Source organism: Hippocampus zosterae, chromosome 2 (assembly GCF_025434085.1).
Source record: "Hippocampus zosterae strain Florida chromosome 2, ASM2543408v3, whole genome shotgun sequence".
Lineage (NCBI taxonomy): Eukaryota > Metazoa > Chordata > Actinopteri > Syngnathiformes > Syngnathidae > Hippocampus > Hippocampus zosterae.
In genome coordinates, this window is record NC_067452.1 from 28,123,745 (window position 1) to 28,144,147 (window position 20,403).

Here is a 20,403-nt window from a genome sequence, read left to right on the forward strand (position 1 = left end):
CATCCAGCATAAGAGAGCGCATGCATTGACATACACAGTAAAGTTTCTGATAATCCACATGGCCATAAGGCCCATTTTTCGATTGATCATCTTTGTGATGAATCGAAACAAAATATTTGCTTTTACTTTGGAAAACAATGATCAACATTTTTCCTGATTTTCTGACATTTTAGGGGTCAAACCCAAAACAGAATCATAAATGATGTATTTGTGCATTTTCTACACTGGGAGCCCCACCCCTAGTTCTCATGCATCTTAAAGCTCCTGCAAGATATGCATGAGCACTACAGTCAAGTCAAGTCAAGTCAAGTCAACAGTATTTATAGAGCACTTTCAAACAGCCATCGCTGCATACAAAGTGCTGTACATGGAGCGATTTAACATATACAATAAACAGTAAGACGAATCAGTAATAAGTAATAAGTAATAAGGCGGTAGAAAGCACCAAGCAGTAAAACCAATAGCAAATCTAAGTCATGCTGAGTCAAACGCCAAAGAATACAAGTGAGTTTTGAGGAGGGATTTAAAGATGGGCAGCGAGGAGGCTTGCCGAATGTTCAGTGGGAGGTCATTCCAGAGAGATGGACCAGCAACAGAAAAGGCTCGATCCCCTCTGAGCCTCAGTTTAGTTCTTGGTACGTCTAGCAAAGACTGGTCGACAGACCTGAGGCGCCGGGCAGGGGTGTAGGGGCGTATGAGCTCAGAGAGGTAAGGTGGCGCGAGATTATTCAGAGATTTGAAAACAAAGAGGAGGATCTTAAAAATAATTCTAAAATGAATGGGGAGCCAGTGAAGGGATGCCAAAGTAGGAGTTATATGCTCCCTCTTACGAGTACCAGTCAAGAGGCGAGCAGCGGCATTCTGTACCAGCTGAAGGCGCTTGATGGAGGACTGGCTGACTCCAAAGTACAGGGCGTTGCAGTAATCGAGCCGGGATGTGACAAAGGCATGAATTACTGTCTCAAAGTGTTCATGTGAGAGGAAAGGTTTTATTTTGGCCAGCTGTCTAAGGTGAAAGAAGCTGGATTTAACAACGGCACCAATTTGCCGATCGAGTTTGAAATCACTGTCCAGTTTAAGTCCCAAGTTTGAGACCGTTGATTTCAGATAAGGAGATAGGGGGCCCAAGTCTACAGGATGGAATGTACAAGGTCCACTGGGGCCAAACAATATCACCTCTGTCTTCTTTTCGTTGAACTTCAAGAAATTTTGTGCCATCCAGGTTTTGATTTCTTCCAGACAGGATAGGAGTGGCCTTAATGAGAAGGTGTCTTTCTTGCTCAGTGGGACATAGATCTGGCAGTCATCTGCATAGCAGTGGAAAGGAATACCATGTTTCCTTAAGATGGAACCCAATGGGAGCAGATACAGCGAGAACAGCAGAGGCCCCAGAATTGAGCCCTGTGGAACACCACATGACAGGGGAGCAGTGCGTGATTCAGAGCAGCCAAGGCTGACACAAAAGGTCCTGTCAGCTAGATAGGACCTAAACCAATCAAGAACACTCCCGCCAATGCCCACCAAGTGCTGCAAACGAGTCAGCAGAATACTGTGATCCACTGTATCAAATGCTGCAGTTAAGTCCAATAACACCAGACACACGTGGTCTCCAGAGTCATTTGCCAGGAAGATGTCATTAGAAACGCGTAACAGGGCTGACTCCGTGCTATGCATCGTCTTGAAACCTGACTGGAAGTACAGTACAGTAGTGGCCCTACAGTTCCAATTCTACATATACAGTATGTACTGTACATGTGATGTGTTTTCACACAATCAGGACTTTGTTGTGCAGAAAAAAAGTACCGGTACTTCGCTTGGTAGAAATTTTGAGATTTGTCCAAAAATATTCTCCTTCAGGTCTACATTTTCATTACCAGCATAAGTATAGTATTATGTATATTATGTATATTATAGTATTAACATAAGTTAAGTATTATGGTCTTAACTTAGCAGCAGCAGCAAGATTTTAAAATTTAGTTGAAGTTTGTGGGAAATAAGTGATTAGTAGACAAAGTGGATTGGTAACTCAATAAATTGTTGTTAAAATTGAAATTATTTGTGTATGTACTTCATGTATTTTACACTAGGCAACTTTTGGGAAGCTAAGAGGTTTAATTATTTACACAATACTTACTGATTACTTCCTGCTTCAGAAACACAAAATATGTTGAGTTAGCTTTTTACACACTGGAGAAAAGGGGCCACGCTTCATCAAGCACAAGGAAAAATGCGTCAGTTCTGGTCCCTCATTTCCACTATTCATTCTTGGTCCACCATCAAGTGGGCCAGAGTAGGAATGGGACGACACGAAAACTTAAAAGATAAAATACTGAAAAATCCAGCAAGATGCTCGAAGAGCTGATCAACTTCATCAGCATTGTGTCATCTACTGTAGTAGTGGCTAGGATGTAAATGACTTTTTTTTTGTTGATAAATAAAAAGTGAAATACGTTAATTGATCATGAGTTATGACAGATCAGATCAGAAGACAGATCATGTCTGGAACTTGTGCCCTCAGCAGTCCATTTCATATACTTGACCCTATGGGGTTAATTTTTACAAAACACATTTATTGAGCAGATTCTATAGTTGTTGGGTTTTTTAAATTCAGAAATATCTTGCTAAATTTTTCAAGGTGACACTAGTTACTAATATAAAGTAGCGCAATGTAGGTTTTATATCACCTTTACAACCTAAAATAATCAGGTACATTTTTTATGCCATGTAATTTTGACCACGCTGCAAAAGCGTTTTTTTTTTTTTTTTTTTTTTTACAGTGTAGAAACTTATCAAAAGGTATGGTGCTATTGTGTTATGATTAAGATTAGACAACTTGTCATTAAGGTCGATGCCCTACTAGATGGAGGTGTTTCTTCCTTTTTACTCCAAATGTGTAATTCATAGTTATGACAGAAAGAGGTTTTACTGGAAAATAAATGTGTGAATAGAAAAACACACTAATAAAAGCAGTCTTTTACACCACATCTGTCTCTGCTTTACATGTGTGTGTGTGTGTGTGTGTGTACATATGGATAGAAATGTCAAAAAAAAAAAAAAACCAAGACACCTTAAAAGAAAAAAATGTTTACCAGCATGTCCATCATGTCGTGAGGGCAGCCGTCGGGGCAGTGTGCGAATCGTCAGCGATGTTAGCAGGCCGGGCACATGCATGTCATCCCCCTTTTGGTCTCGAACCTCTTCTTTATAAATTCACAGCCACGCACACCACACAAAAAATGTAAGTATGTCAAAGCATGTATTGGTGCAAACCGACATGGACGTGTCAAATTAAACAGATATGAAAATGAAAAGAACATGAGTTGACAAACATGGCTCCCCAACTAAATGCAACACGCAAACACATGCACACAAACAGAGAGAAAGGGCAAAGTGAGTGTGAGCAAAATCATCCATCTACTATAAACTATCTACTCTATAAGTAGACTTCATATTACAGTTTCACATCTCCTTATGAATACAAATGCGTTGACCACTGTTAATACTTAAAACAACAAGTAACAGCCTATATTATGTGCTTCCGATTTCAACTGATCAGGCTTCCACTGTACTACAAAAGCATGCATTTAAACATTCTTAAGAAAGAAAAGACCAGACAAATGTGCAAAAAACCCAAATGTATACAGTATATAAAAAAAAAATCCTCGTCTCATCCCTCGGGTGGTGTCCGTCCCTCATTCAGCTCGGGTCCTCTACCAGAGGCCAGGAAGCTTGAGGGTTCTGCGCAGTATCCTTGCTGTTCCCAGCACTGCACATTTCTGGACTGAGATGTCCGATGTTGCTCCCGGGATCTGTTGTAACCACTCATCTAGTTTGGGGGTCACTGCCCTGAGTGCTCTGACCACCACAGGCACGACTGTCACCTTTACCTTCCAGGCTCTCTCCAGCTTCTCTCTGAGCCCTTGGTTTTTCTCGAGTTTCTCATGTTCCTTCTTCCTGATGTTTCCATCACTTGGGACCGCTACATCCACTACAACGGCTTTCCTCACCCCTTTATCTATGATCACGATATCTGGTTGGTTCGCCATTACCATCTTGTCAGTCTGGATCTGGAAGTCCCACAAGATCTTCGCTCTGTCATTCTCCACCACCTTCGGAGGTGTTTCCCATTTTGACTTTGGGGTTTCCAGTCCATACTCTGCACAGATGTTTCGGTAGACTATGCCAGCCACCTGGTTATGGCGTTCCATGTAGGCTTTCCCTGCCAGCATCTTACACCCTGCAGTTATGTTATATTTGTCCTCCCGTGATGGTCCCTCTTCCAGCTCTTACTTATATACTTACTAGTCCCCGTCCTCCTTCCTTTCGGCTTGCATACAGTCTCAGGGTGCTGGATTTGGGATGGAACCCTCCATGCATGGTTAGGAGCTTCCGGGTCTTAACATCCGTGGTCTGAATCTCTTCCTATGGCCACCTTATTATTCCTGCAGGGTATCTGATCCCTGGCAGGGCATAGCTGTTTATTGCCAGTTATTCTTGCCATTGAGCTGGCTTCTTAGGACTTGCCTCACTCGCTGGAGGTATTTGGCCGTAGCCGCTTTCCTTGTTGCCAGTTCGAGGTTGCCATTGGCTTGTGGTATACCAAGGTACTTGTAGTTTTCCTCAATGTCTGCTATTGTTCCTTCAGGGAGTGAGACCCCTTCAGTGCGGACTACCTTTCCTCTCTTAGTCACCATCCGACTACATTTCTCAAGCCCGAATGACAATGCTATAGATCCCGATGTCGCTGCTATAGATCCTGGTTGTGTGGATCAGGAATCTATGTCCCTTTCGCTCTTAGCATACAGCTTTATGTCATCCATGTAGAGGAGGTGACTGATCGTAGCTCCATTTCTGAGGCGGTATGAATAGCCTGTCTTGGTGATTACTTGGCTTAGGGGGTTCAGTCCTATGCAGAACAGCAGTGGGGAGAGTGCATCACCTTGGTATATGCCACATTTGATGGACACTTGGGTAAGTGGCTTGCCATTGGCTTCAAGTGTGGTTTTCCACATCCTCATTGAGTTTGCAACGAAGGCTCTTAGCGTCCTGTTCACCTTATACAACTCCAAGCATTCAGTGATCCATGTATGTGGCATCGAGTCATAGGCTATCTTGTAATCAATCCAGGCTGTGCACAGGTTGGTATGTCGAGACCTGCAGTATTGTGCGACTGTTCTGTCAACCAGGAGCTGATGTTTGGCTCCTCTGGTATCTCTACCAATGCCCTTCTGTGCTTCGTTCATGTATTGATCCATGTGTCCACTTATCTTAGCCGCAATGATGTATGACATGTTGTGGAGAGACAGGTTATTGGCCGATAATTGGATGGGACTGCACTCATGATCAGGATCATTCGCCCTTCGGTTAGCCATTCTGGGTGAGTCCCATCCCTCAGCAGCTGGTTCATTTGTGCTGCTAGGCGCTCATGGAGTGCTGTGAGTTTCTTTAGCAAGTAGGTGTGAACCATGTCCGGGCCTGGTGCTGTCCAGTTCTTCATATGTGAGACTCTTTCCTGTATGTCTGCCACTGTTATGGTAACTAGGTTCTGTTCAGGGAGGTTGCTGTGCTCCTCTCTCAGGGTCACCAGCCATTGTGCAATGCTGTTATGTGCAACCTCCTTCTCCCATATGCCTTTCCAGTAGCTTTCAGTTGCCAGTCTTGGTGGGTCAGCTCTGTTGTTAGGACCCTGCCACTGAGAGTACACTTTCGCAGGTTGTGCTGCGAACAGCCTGTTTATTCGTCTGGCCTCATTCACTTTTGTGTACCGCTTTAGGTGGCTGGACAGGGTGGCTTGGAGCCTTAGTTTGGCAGTTTCGAGTGCTTCAGGTATGGTCATCTGGATGTACCTCTCGGGTTTCGGCCTTTTCATCACACCGCTCTGGGCCTCCGTCAATTGACTCACATCTTTCCGGGCCGCCTTGATCTTAACCTCCTCTTGGATCACTGATGCTGAAGCGTATATCAGCTCATTGGTTTCTGTGATCGTGACGGTAGGGATCACCCTCAGTGCTGCATTCACACTTTCTATGAGACGTTCAGATGGTACTTCACATAGCCGTTGTAATCGGTTTCTAGGTTGCCCAGCTTTCATTATCGCCATGATCTTAGCTTTCAGATCAGTTGCTGCCTCGCTCAGCATTTCATTCATTGGGGCTGGCCTCCTAATCTCATCATCTGCATTCATTGGGGCTTGCCTCCCAATCTCTGGTATGACCTCCTCCTCTGATCTGGCAGCCTTGGGCCCTTCACCATGGAACCTGCATTGTAACTCATCAATCTCAAGTTGTGACAGCAGTTGCCGTTTGTGGATGTTGGAACACTGAGCTACTAGTTGTTTCGTGGTCAACCGTGACTGTGGGTTTCGAAGTAACCATTTAGCCCAGATTCTCTGCATGTAACCCCTCTGACTAGGGTTGCTTGAGTAGTAGCATTCCAACAGAGCTATGTTATCGCATCTCGCCCATCTCCGCTTTGTTCCAGTAGCCCATTTTTCATCAAGGTGCTCTGGTTCCCCAGGACCTGACGCAGACCTTGTTTGGCCGGGCAACGTCGAAGCCGGCATGTCATTCGTTTTATTGTCTCTCATCATTGCATGAGGTAGGCATTAGCGTGAAGGATCTTGCCCAAGGACCCACACTGGATGGTGTTATGTGCTCATTTTTGCCCCAAGTATGCCAAACCGATGCCTTACCAACTGAGCTATCCAGCCGCTTATATATATATATATATATATATATATATATATATATATATATATATATATATATATTATATATTAGATATAAGGTGTAGGTTGTGCAAAGAGGCACCTGAGACGATCCAACACATAACTGCAGGGTGTAAGATGCTGGCAGGGAAAGCCTACATGGAACGCCATAACCAGGTGGCTGGCATAGTCTACCGAAACATCTGTGCGGAGTATGGACTGGAAACCCCAAGGTCAAAATAGGAAACACCTCCAAAGGTGGTGGAGAATGACAGAGCGAAGATCCTGTGGGACTTCCACATCCAGACTGACAAGATGGTAATGGCGAACCAACCAGATATCGTGATAATAGATAAAGGGCAGAAGAAAGCCGTTGTAGTGGATGTAGCGGTCCCAAGTGATGGAAACATCAGGAAGAAGGAACATGAGAAACTCGAGAAATACCAAGGGCTCAGAGAGGAGCTGGAGAGAGCCTTGAAGGTAAAGGTGACAGTCGTGCCTGTGGTGGTCGGAGCACTCGGGGCAGTGACCCCCAAACTAGATGAGTGGTTGCAACAGATCCCGGGAACAACATCGGACATCTCAGTCCAGAAATGTGCAGTGCTGGGAACAGCAAGGATACTGCGCAGAACCCTCAAGCTTCCTGGCCTCTGGTAGAGGACCCGAGCTGAATGAGGGACGGACACCACCCGAGGGGGGGTGAGACGAGGAATTTTATATATATTAGAGCTGTCAAACGATTAAAATATTTAATCTAATTAAAAATGCAACTGTCAAAATTAACTCAAATGGACTAAAAAATTAATTGTGATTACTCACACATTTTTTATCGTTTCTGAATTTCCTTTTACATTTTTTGTCCTATTTTTTCTCCCATTTTAATGCTCCCATCAACATGGAATCATGAATCAGTTTTCTATGTGCCAAGTGCAAATATTTACTGAAATAACAATTTCGATTTTCAATTTTACATGAACATTTTTCACTTGGAGCAGTTAGTCACACATATTTCTATCTCACACAATATTACTGTCCATCAACAACAGTGAAAACAATATTTTGTCACACAACAGCTGCTTTAACAGCTTTCTTTATAAAATCAAAACACAGCAATATAACATTATAAAGTGCACATCTAAGGTAAACTAGTACTCAGCCTATAGTAGATTTAAACCATGGTTGCATACTTCGTTTTTCTCAAGTTTACTTTGAACACAGCAGTCTGTTTCTGTATGTTCGTTGAAAAATAACGAGACACCGGACACCTATGCTCATTATGGTATCTCCTTATCTGAAATCAACGGTCTCAAACTTGGGACTTAAACTGGACAGTGATTTCAAACTCGATCGGCAAATTGGTGCCGTTGTTAAATCCAGCTTCTTTCACCTTAGACAGCTGGCCAAAATAAAACCTTTCCTCTCACATGAACACTTTGAGACAGTAATTCATGCCTTTGTCACATCCCGGCTCGATTACTGCAACGCCCTGTACTTTGGAGTCAGCCAGTCCTCCATCAAGCGCCTTCAGCTGGTACAGAATGCCGCTGCTCGCCTCTTGACTGGTACTCGTAAGAGGGAGCATATAACTCCTACTTTGGCATCCCTTCACTGGCTCCCCATTCATTTTAGAATTATTTTTAAGATCCTCCTCTTTGTTTTCAAATCTCTGAATAATCTCGCGCCACCTTACCTCTCTGAGCTCATACGCCCCTACACCCCTGCCCGGCGCCTCAGGTCTGTGGACCAGTCTTTGCTAGACGTACCAAGAACTAAACTGAGGCTCAGAGGGGATCGAGCCTTTTCTGTTGCTGGTCCATCTCTCTGGAATGACCTCCCACTGAACATTCGGCAAGCCTCCTCGCTGCCCATCTTTAAAGCCCTCCTCAAAACTCACTTGTATTCTTTGGCGTTTGACTCAGCATGACTTAGATTTGCTATTGGTTTTACTGCTTGGTGCTTTCTACCGCCTTATTACTTATTACTTATTACTTATTACTGATTCGTCTTACCGTTTATTGTATATGTTAAATCGCTCCATGTACAGCACTTTGTATGCAGCGATGGCTGTTTGAAAGTGCTCTATAAATACTGTTGACTTGACTTGACTTGACTTATGTGCCGCTGTATTCAAAACTGCCCGCCTTACAAGAAAGCGCACGCACTTCCCCCGTGCTGCTGGGGCAAACCATTCTGAAAGGTGGGGGTGGGGGTCACTCCCCTAACACAGTCAGGCTATGTTGATTGTGTTGGTCCTTCTTGTGCGGCAGTCTCTCTACAGTTTTTGTGTAGACCTCATTTCGAATGACTATACTTGATTCGATGACAACACTGGAGACGTTTTATTTTCGCTAGGTCGCTACCACTGTCAGACAAACACAGAGAAGCTCCACCCGCTCTATTTATATGGACGCAGAACACTGTAACCTTCCACACAAAATATTTCCAAACAAGTAACAATCGTGTCAGTGGCATACATCGTATACCTGTATGATACAGAGAGAGAGAAGAACAGATAACTTTGGTCTTGTCAGTGGAGCAATCGGGCAAATTTTTAAAAGTACACTTTCCATTCATAAACTCTTTAAGTATCCGTTTTCGGTGTCTCGTGCTGCCGTGGCTGGCAAAACAGACATGGGCGTGGACTTCTGCAGCGCGCTTGTTGTTTTGTTCTGGTGTATTTATAGAGCAATGTAACATCCGCTTGTGACGTGTGCCGCGTTAATCTCACGAGAAAAAATTTAATCCCGTTAAAATTCATTTAAATGTATGCCAATAAAAACGTGCTAAACTGACAGCTCTAATATATATATATATATATATATATATATATATATATATATATATATATATATATATACACACACACACACATGTGCGTGTGTGTGTGTGTGTGTGTTGGAGTAATCAAATATCATCAGTGTCATACATACATGTACAATCTCATTGGATACAGTTCAAGAGCTGAGACAATTATTGTGCTTTCAGAAAGATAATATCACATTCATTATTGTAGTTTGCACCTCATACCAGGTGCTGTTTCTTATAATGTGGGAACATTATTTTGCGAAAATAACAACAGTCAAAATATTAAGAGGACCAAATTTTGTAGATGCAGCGCTGTTCAACAGCGTTTTTCCTGCGGTGATAGTGATACTCTTCACTTTTCTTGGAATGTTCACTCAAGTTTGATTACCTCGACTTCCACACCGAGACCATGAGACTAAGATTAGCAGAATATTTGTCCCTCATCAAGTCAATTAGTTGACACAAAGAAACAATGCAGGGACATCTTGTTGCGGAACATTTTGTGTGACAAATTGTAACTAGATGTCCCTGTCCTAAACCACAGGAATGGCTGCTAGGTTTGTTTAACATGTCAAAAACTTCACCAACTAGGAAAGAAACTTGTTGTTATTACTGTACTATACATACGCATAATCAAATGAGACGTACTGTACGTGCAATGTCTCGTGCACTGCAATATACTGTCTACACACTTCGTCCAGAGAGAGATGCCATATTCGCTGTTTGCAGTTGCTTTTGTCAATGTGCAGGATTGCACAAAACCTATTTCAAAAATGTACCTCCTGCAACAGACAATAACCCAATATGTGAAGACGTCAGCGCATTGCTTCTGGTGTGACGTATCAAATAAACAGCCGTTAAGTCATTGCTTTCAATAGAACACCATTTCTCCCAGCATTCGCAGACATCATCACAGCGCGAATATTACAGCAATGGCGGAATATTTGAGACACCCCCCTATTTCAACTTGGCCCTGCTTCGACAGAAGAGAGAACAGACTGTGTAAAATCAATGAAGGAGTGACTGACAAAGGAACCGGCAACCAAGGCATTCATGACCTGTAACTCTGCCTGGCTGACCGACCTGACCTGAGGCATTCTTGGGAGTGGAATGGCAGAAAGAAACAACTCACAAAAGTCGCAGCAGAATTCATTCTTAGGGTCTACAAAACCATTCCGTCTCTAAATTTCCATAAAAATGCATCCAAAACTAATGACGAGAGGCTTCATCCTCAACAAGTTAATGGCCCAAAACACACTGCCAACACAGCAAAGGACTTCATCAAGGGGAAAAGGTGGAACGCCTTAAACTGGCCATGTCAGTCACAGGACCTTAACCCAATAGAGCCTGCATTTTCCATCCTTAAGAGGAGATTGAAGGGTGAAACCTCCGGAAAGAAATTAGAACTGAAAGGTGCAGCAGTAAAGGCCTGGAAAAGCATTTGAAATGAAGAATGCAACAATGTATCATGAAGTCAATAGGTCGCAGGCTTAATGCAGATATTGTAACCAAGGCTTTTGCTCCCAAAATACAGTATTGAAATGTTCTTCACTTTAAGTTGATTTCATGTCTGTTCCAGTACTTTTGATCACATGAAAGCGGGTACCATACCGCAAATCGGGGCAATATATTTTTCGAAGGGGCCATGTGCGAAACAGCTGTTCAGGGCCACACAAACATATGATCCTAAATTGTGACCAATTGAATTTTATGTGTTTTTATACAGCAGTAAATTGCTTTGTCTTAAAAAGGGGCCCCACGTGTCAATATGGAATATGCGTTTGTAATTAGGAAATAAACACTGAAATACAAATTTCGAGCAGTATAAAGATTTGTCTTATTCAGTTAGCTCGTTTAAGCTTATAAACACACAACAGTGAATTATGTGTTTTTATGCTCAAGTGAAGGTTAGCATTTATTTTTTTTAAAGTTACATTTTCAGTAGCAACCTTGAATATTGAAACATTTAATAGCTGCAGTTCTACATTAAGACTTGTTTAATAAAACCCTTGCTTCGGGTCCCTTGTATTAACTTGCAACAAGTTTCTCTCCAAAATGTGTCAATTGCTCCTCAAACAAAGTCCCTGATTTGAAAATTTGCTCCTAAAAGAACAAAAAAAAAAAAGCATGCTATTTCGAGCCTTGTCTGATGACTGGGCAATTGTGATGAGGAACCCACAAGCGCTTCATAGTGATATTCACCCTCAAGGTGTCATTTGAACAAATGAGTGCCTTCAGACAGATCTCATCGAAGCGGGACAATGGCTTGTCTGTACTTTGCGTTCACATAGATGTTAATGCTTCAAGCGTAATTAGTAGCAAACCTTTTGTGTGGTCACAGACGCCTGATAGTGATGTTTCTGTTCTGTTATGCCTCTGAGTGTCCCAAGTGGCAAATTTGCTGGCTAACTTCAGCCCTCCCACGCCGCATGGCCACCATAGGACAGCAACCGAGAAAAAGCATTAATGAGCCAAATCTTGAAGTGTTCTTGAATGTGAATTGTTTCACATCCCAAGATCACAGGAATTCTACTTCTGATGTCTCAAAGTCTACAATGGATACATTTGGATGTGTGGATTGGCAAGACGGAGTGGGACAGACACAAGAAATACAAAAGTGAAGCAGAAAAAGGCAGAGACAGATGTAGCAAGAGCCGGAGGGAAGGGACGATGACAACTTGAGAAAAAGAGGAAGCAGAGACTGAGTGGCACAATGAAGAAAGATTCAGGAACAGGAAGTGTGTATCAACAGGAAGCGGGAAAACAAAAACACCACTTGTGAATTAATGAACACAACAGGTCTGAGTGGTGCTACTGTACCAATTTTAGTTAATACGTCCAGATGTGTGGTGATGGATATGAAATGTTCTTCATTTGAGTCTTAGTCCACAAGCATTGGAACACAACAATAACAGCAGCATTAGCAATGATGCTAGTAATACAACAAGAACTGAATTCATACTGCAGTATAATGGCTAATTAGGCAAACAAATTTGACTTGATTAGGCAAAATTACAATAAGTAACCAACTAACAACGTTTGGGATCGCTTTCTTGACAGGAAAGGAACAAAGTACAGAGAAGCTGTCTACTGCAAAATGTAGCAAAGCATCATTTTACATGGAGGTGCATAGCCAGAGTCACATTCAGTGACACTCTCTATTAACTGCACCATGTAAATCACACGGCAGCAGTCATTATTTTGATGTTAAACTGGCACAATGTAGATTTTTCGCAATATCAATATTTCGTCCCACCACAAACTTAGACCACTAGACCAGGTAATCTGGAAACTGTCGTGAGCGATGAATGTAACAGCACTTGGATAAATAATTGTAAAAAAAAAAATAGTGCTGATTGTGTGGGGTTCAATATTGATGTTTGGATTGATACTGGAATTCCCATACCTCCGAAACCTTGCATATCTTTATGCTTTAATATGGGAATATCTATACTTGCTTCAGTCATTTGTGCAGTTTTTTTGGTTTCGAGCCTGTCACGTTTTGTTTACAGTTGTGGTGTGTTTTGTTGTTACTTTGACTTTTGGGGGTTTTCAGGACTTGTTTGTATTGTGTTTGTTTACGTTTTTGTGTTTTGGTAGACACCTTGGGCTGCCCCGTCGTCCAGTGGTTAGCGCGTCGACCTCACAGAGCAGAGGTACCGGGGTCGATTCCAGCTCCGTCCTCGCTGTGTGGAGTTTGCATGTTCTCCCCGGGCCAGCATGGGTTTTCTCCGGGCACTTCGGTTTCCTCCCACATTCCAAAAACATGCATAGCAGGCTGATTGAACACCCAAAATTGTCCCTAGATATGAGTGTGAGTGCGGAAGGTTGTTCGTCTCTGTGTGCCCTGTGATTGGCTGGCAACTGGTTCAGGCTGTCTCCCACCTACTGCCCGAAGACAGCTGGGATAAGCTCCAGAACACCCCCCGCAAACCTTGTGAGGATAATAAATGAATGAATGAATGGTTTAGTACACCCTGCTTCCCTGCATTTTGGGTCCATTGCCGTCTTGCACTCATGACATATCTAAATTATATGTGATTCGTAGAAAGGACAGTATGGAACGCAAAAATGCAGCAGCGCCCTATTCAGTAAATTCAGTCGGTAAGTCACTCAATAGACAACGGCAAAGCGTATTCTGAGTCATGAGAGGAGCCATTTCAACTCCATAAACAGCCAAGCTGCGCTTTGCATTGTTTGTAGGGAGTTGTGGCAACACAACAAACCTTGTGAAAGCCTAAGTTTATACCACAACAAAGAATATGAGGCATTCATCACAAGGTGGACAGAAGAGCAGAGCATAGCGTCAGGTGCTAAAGCAGGGGCAAAAAAAACAGATGTCACTGGTCGTGCAAGCAGACAGTATCCAGGTACAGAGGAAAAAAAAGGTCAAACTTGAAGTGATGCTCAGCGCTATTTCTGGTGGAGTTGTTCAAAAGTATAAATACAGTTAGGTCTGTCACGATTATTACTGTATCGAGAGTTGATGAGCAAAAATGAACACGATAGTTTTCTTCTGACCCGATAAATGGTTATTTACATGCATTTGTTTACAAACGTCAACATTGAGTCACGGTGCTTGGTTCCCTCTTCTGGATAGTTATGAGTTTGGCTCTTGAAACCCTGTTGAAACCATTTAGCTCGACTATTTCAGTTCAATCCACATGTGTCGCATCACTTCATAAGCACTCACAAATTTTTCTCATTACTTAATGAGGCACATCTGTTCAAAGTAACCCTATTAATAGCCAAGTAGCAATAATGCTAGCCGCTGCAACCGTACTTTCGGCTAACAACGCAACGGTTCTCTTTTCGTCTTATTTCATTGCTTGTTTCTGCAATTCTACTGTTCAGCGAACTTAAAGAGACTGGAGACCGGCTACAGATACACGTTTCAAGTGCCAGAATTGACAGCGAGACCAGCATACCGAGTCTGTATCTGTCCATTACAATAAAAGTCGCACACTGTAGCTTTTACCGAGTGAATACAAACAAGTCAGTGGTAGATATATAAATTAAATCCGACTACATACAGATTGAGTCTAGAGGGTGTGTTTCATGGAATATATGAACATCTCCGATAATGATTGAAGTTTATGCTCTGAAGTCTTTTTATTTTCCAATTCGAAAGAGGTTTATAATAACTGAATCTGTCCAATGTGAGAAGTCTTGTGCTACGAAGAACACCATCACAATTGTTGTTGCATTCCCTTTTACATACAAAACTAAGGCCACAGCTGTGAGCTTCAGTGTCAGTTTATACATAAACATGCCATCAACCACCTGCAAGGTTATTATAAAGTCAAAACCTACACTTAAAGCAGGGGTCAGGAACCTATGGCTCGCGAGCCAGATATGGCTCTTTTGATGATTGCATCTGGTTCGCAGATAAAACAAAATATTGTTGCTTGTTTAATCCATCCATCGGCTTTTCACTGCTCGTGTCCTGTTCAGGGCTGCGTCGGATAATAGGTAAACACCCCCTTTCGAATAAGCCCGCTCGGTCATTAGCTCAAAGCTAATCCTTCGACGAATAAAATGGCAAAAAGAAAAAAAGATGACATGTATGGTACACTTCAAAATCATCCGTAATATCAAACGGATTAATATTTGGTGCGAGACTCTCATTGAAAAAAAAAAGAAAAAAAAAAAAGATTCAACCTATCTCGATAAATGGGGCACGTACGATTCAAGGATGCAAAGATTAAAAAATTAAACAATACGATTCATCAAACCAAAAACGATTTTCTGATGCAAATCGCTTTCTGTTACACCCATATCTTAAAACCGACAAAAACAATTTCCTTCATACATTATTATAACAAAGATCAACTGTAATGTAATTTTGAGAGTGTTGATTCAGTAATATCTCCAATATGAGAGCAGAAACATGGTCTTAAAACAATTTCAATGATTATAATTTCACGTAATATTTGAATTAAAAAGAAAAACGTACAGTACATCATCCATCTTTTTTTACTGCATGTTCAGAGAAGTAAGTGAATTTGGGATTATGTTGGGAGCTGGGCCGACTATTTTGCTCTCCAATGCAATGAGCGGTGTCAAGCGTGCCACTGTATTTATAGTCAGCCGCAAAGCCAAACTGATTAAACGTAATGCGACGCTCTATGACAAGGCTCGTCAGCTTTGCTTGAGATCATTCATGATTTGCCATGATCTGTTCTCTGGTTTGATTTACAAACCCAAAAGAAACAGCGTCAGCCCTTTTGGGAATGCTGATGCTAGGATGTCTCTCTAGGTACCAACTCAAAGTGAGGGAACCTTTTAACAATCGCAAAGGTTATTTAGTTAATATAATCTTTTGAACATATCCTCCTGACTACCAGGAAAAAAAAATGTTGTCCAATCACATTTATTTTTGAAATTCCCCAATCTATGTGAAGTAATTGGACTACTCCAAAAGAAATTTGTGAAATTCCACAACATTTTTTTAAACACTTGAATACTAGGCTCAAATACACTTAAAACAACTCAACGTGTTCATAAGAGTCTTATAAATAAAATGCCAACAGCATTTCAAGACAAAATGCGTTTGATAAAAAGTATTACCGTATTTTCACGACTATAAGGCGCCATTAAAAGTCTAAAATTTTCTCCAAAATGGACAGGACGCCTTATAATGCGGAGCGTCTTTTATATGAGCTGAGTTCCAAAATCTGGCTGAGACCCGACAGGCTGTTTATATAGAGAAAAGGCGGAAGTGAGGTCGACCAATCAGTGAAGCACGTCCGTGCACTTATATGTAAATATATGGAGAGAGAGAAAATGTGTACGTGAGTCACGACACGCACGCATGCGGAGAAGAGGTCGGCCAATCAGTGAAGTGCGGAGAAGAGGTCGGCCAATCAGTGAAGTGCGTCCGTGCACTTATATGTAAATTATGGAGAGAGAGAAAATGTGTACGTGAGTGACGACACGCACGCATGTGGAGAAGAGGTCGGCCAATCAGTGAAGTGCGGAGAAGAGGTCGGCCAATCAGTGAAGCACGTCCGTGCACTTATATGTAAATTATGGAGAGAGAGAAAATGTGTACGTGAGTGACGACACGCACGCATGCGGAGAAGAGGTCGGCCAATCAGTGAAGTGCGGAGAAGAGGTCGGCCAATCAGTGAAGCGCGTCCGTGCACTTATATGTAAATTATGGAGAGAGAGAAAATGTGTACGTGACCTTGTAAATAAAATACACCCGAACTCAGTTCTGCTTTCGTTGCCTTTTTAAAAACGTGTTTCAGCTTTGAGCTTCAGTGTATGCTTCAAGCTAACGTGTTAGCATGCATGCATGCCGTATGTTTAAGCGTATGTTTTACCACTGTAAAACTGCGCCCATTAGTACAGTGCGTCCTGTGTATGTGTAAAATACAGAAATGTCACCGATTAATGAGACTGCGCCCAACCGTACGGTGCGTCGAATAGTCGTGAAAATACGGTACTTTTCCTCTTCCCATTAAAGGTGCTTGCACGAAGGGAATCCATTTTCTTACTTTTTCTAACCCCTACAAATTTGGTATCATTGGAAAGCACTGAATGTCCTCTTTAGAGTAACAAAGGGAGTTAATGCTTTTGGATGCACTGGTTGGGAGATATTTAGGTTCACAAATGTCCTCTACAAAGGACAAATTTGAACTACTGGTAGTCAGGGGGATAAGAAGACTGGTTGGATATTTTTCATCAGGAATGTTGTTCAAATTTCAGTGTACTTTATTATGAATATAAAGGGCCGGGCGGTAAACAAATCTTGAGGCTCCAAGCTGAACATTACATTTAATTAGATAAACCAAATGTGCAAAAATAAATTCATGATTCTCGTACAGAAAGGAGCATGTCAAAACATGAAAGCAGTCTGGTGACAGTCAGACCAGCATTTGATAATAAATGCTAACAAGGTACCCGAGTTAGCAAAGCACTAACTTCATGACTCTGTGGTGTTGCTGTTGTATTTAATTGATTAGATTTGACTTTATTCTTATTGCACCTCACAAGAAAAAGGCACAGAAATGCAGGCATACAATATTATGCTCATTCTTTCTCACAGTATCTTTGACACATTAGGTAGCCTCACTGTAGTGAAAACCAGTACATCTCCATCTCTCCGAGACTTGCGACTACACAACATCACCTTGTTGCGACAAATCTCAGGTTTGTTTGACCCATCTAAAATTAAAAAATCAGAAACATTGTTATTTCTTGTGGGGTATCTCTTCTCTCGGTCCGCCCCCTTGCAAACCAAGGACCAACAGTTGTTTGGGTGGCTATTGTTTTCCTTTGCTACTGTTGGCTTTGTTCCCTCTTTTTTTCTGCCTACTCCTTCTGAAACCACAAACAGTATATTTTCAGGTTTTATTGCTTTCTTGACCTCTTCTATTGCATTTCTTCTCGTAATTCTTGTTCTCCCTCTCAACCACATAAGGTCCTGTGACATTCCTAATACAGTACTGTAAATTCCAACACTACGACAAGTAGAGTATGCGTCTGGCATACAACAAAACTGTTGTCACAATAAGACATACGGACCACCTGCACTGCATGAGCAAGTTGCTGAACAGCACAAGTCAAAACAACCCATTACTCAACATGGCAAGTTTTGACGCTGTTGAACTCAGGTTGTTTGTTTTGAAACTTTGGTAACTGTGTTCTAAGTTGTTAATACTAAGAGGGAAACCATATTCAAAGATGAGTTAATGAGTAACTAACCAGGCAGCAACTAACTAGGCTTAAGAAGGTCGGCAAGTAACAAGCTTGAATTGATTAATTGCATTTTAAGTGAATTAAGTGATTAACTTGAGTTCATGGCTCCGAATAATTTTTATTTTTACCTCTTCTTGACTGCCTTCCATAGCGCATCCTCGCTTATGTGCACTGCTGATATAACAACATGGCTGCGAACAGAGCAGCTAGTTTACAAAAGCACAGTCAGTTTCACCAAGTTAGTGTCTTTATTGATCCTTCTGGCAAGTATGTTTCAAATAACAAAGAGCGACTTTAATTCCCCTGAAAAAACGTTAACGGCATGTTTCAACAAAAGGCATACTTTTTCCAAGAAGCACTTCACACAGCACACCAAAAATCTTGTCGGCAACCCGCCATTGAAAAATATTTTTCAGGAACAAGCTTCACCCACCATTGGACGTAACCATCCCATTAAGCGGCTAATTTCCTCATTCTCCATTAGTAACCCCTAAAGAGAGGGTTATTGTTTTGATATTTTCAGAGGTTAAAGTGGAACTAAGTATAGATGTTCACATAAATTTACCAGAAAATTGAGCATAGTTTTGGGGCATTATAAACTGCATTTTGCCATTTACTAATATCGCCAGCTCCTTCGCTGATGTTACAAGACATGGGGAAAGGAGGCAAATACATATTACCAATTAAAAAGGGGCATTTCAAGATAATTTATTTATGAACTTATTTCTCCAAAACACAATGACAGAATAGAAAATGCAGGCTTGCTTAATTTTCCTGATAAAAACATGTCTTACTTACATGAAATAAAACGTAGTGAATAGTTGATACGTGTGCAGCCATATCCTTCCTGTACATATCCGCCAGAATCAGGTGTGACAAAAAACAGCAAAGACGTCACGGATTCCACGTTAAGTTTTGGACAACATTGAGAAATCCTTCATGCTAGTTTGACTGGAACATCTGCATAAACGTGACCAAAACTGTCACTTAACTAGTGTGACAACTTCAGATGCCTTTCTCTTCTGTGTGCTGTCTGTCCAGGTAACCTCAACATGTTCAATCAATGACAACACCTGGAAGAAGGACACAGAAAGTCTACAAAGGCTTGCTTGGGTCGCCATTGCTCCCGCCTTCTTTGGAAGGAATCAAGGAAGCAAAAGTGGGCGAGGAATCACTTCAACGCGACCTTTTCGTGCACGCGCCACACACCGCAGCATTGATACGAAACCACCGCGCCCCCTCCCCGACCGGGAGCCCGTCCTGGCCCCGCACCGCTCGCCTCTGGCTGCCCTTCCCGCACCGCTCGCTCGCCTCTCTCTCAGCAGATCACATACTTACAATCTTGGCATTAAGGGGGTCCGGAGGGCGGCATCCGCGGCGCGTTCGGAGGCACATCCGCCTTTTCCTTCTTCTCTTCCGCAGCGCGTGTGGACTTTTATTATTATTATTATTATTATTTCCTTTTTGCTTAATATATTTCTCCAAATGGCTCTGCTACCGTCTCCTAAGCGGAGGAAGGACCTCCTTTTTCTGGATACCGGTTCTCCTCCAGCTCGGGTTTTTCCCGACCAGAGAAAGAGAGACAGTGTGTGTATGCGCGCGCGCGTGTGAGTGCGTGTTCGTGTGTGTGTGTGTGTGTTTGTGCGCGCGTGCGTACGGGCGCGTGTGAGCGAGAGAGAGAGAGAGAGAGGGAGAGGTAGAGAGAGAGAGAGGTAGAGAGAGAGAGAGAGAGAGAATCATGCGCATGCGCAGAATGGTCTGTCTCGTCCCGAGAGTAGAAGTTCCTCTGTACTGTACAGTATTTAAAAATAGTCCTATGTTTATGTCAGATTTAAGAACAGTTTACATTTATTTAAAAGTTTAAATTCATTTAAAAGTAACTGCGTGTGCTTCAATGTCTTCAAACTGCTAAACTTTAAAAATTATGGTGCGGAATCATTTGGTTTTGTAATTACAGCATCCTCTCGAATAATATTAATAATAATAATAATAACATGAATTGACTATCTATCTGTCTATCTATAGATCTCTCTCTCTCTCTCTCTCTCTCTCTCTCTCTCTCTCTCTATATATATATATATATATATATATATATATATATAAGACAAGATAAGATATCCTTTATTTGTCCCACAATGGGGAAATTTACAGCCTCCAGCAGCAAGAATGTATGTAGAAAGAAGAAG

At 42.0% G+C, this 20,403-nt stretch overlaps 1 protein-coding gene across 9 annotated transcripts in view; it reads right to left on the bottom strand.

The window, feature by feature from the left end:
* LOC127596728 (regulator of G-protein signaling 17-like) overlaps positions 1 to 19,842 on the bottom strand; it is a 39,807-nt gene extending 19,965 nt beyond the window's left edge. The window contains exons 1-3 of one of the 9 annotated variants that reach the window (XM_052059564.1): positions 19,556 to 19,839; positions 19,016 to 19,290; positions 3,090 to 3,197 (exon numbers count right to left, since the gene is read on the bottom strand). In XM_052059564.1, coding sequence (XP_051915524.1) covers positions 3,090 to 3,104 — 15 coding nt within the window. In that variant the 5' untranslated portion in view covers positions 3,105 to 3,197; positions 19,016 to 19,290; positions 19,556 to 19,839. Of the gene's footprint in view, positions 1 to 3,089; positions 3,201 to 19,015; positions 19,378 to 19,555 lie in introns of those variants that run through there. The other 8 variants (XM_052059563.1, XM_052059559.1, XM_052059556.1 and 5 more) reach the window with 8 other exon arrangements.
* Positions 19,843 to 20,403: the final 561 nt, after the last annotated feature.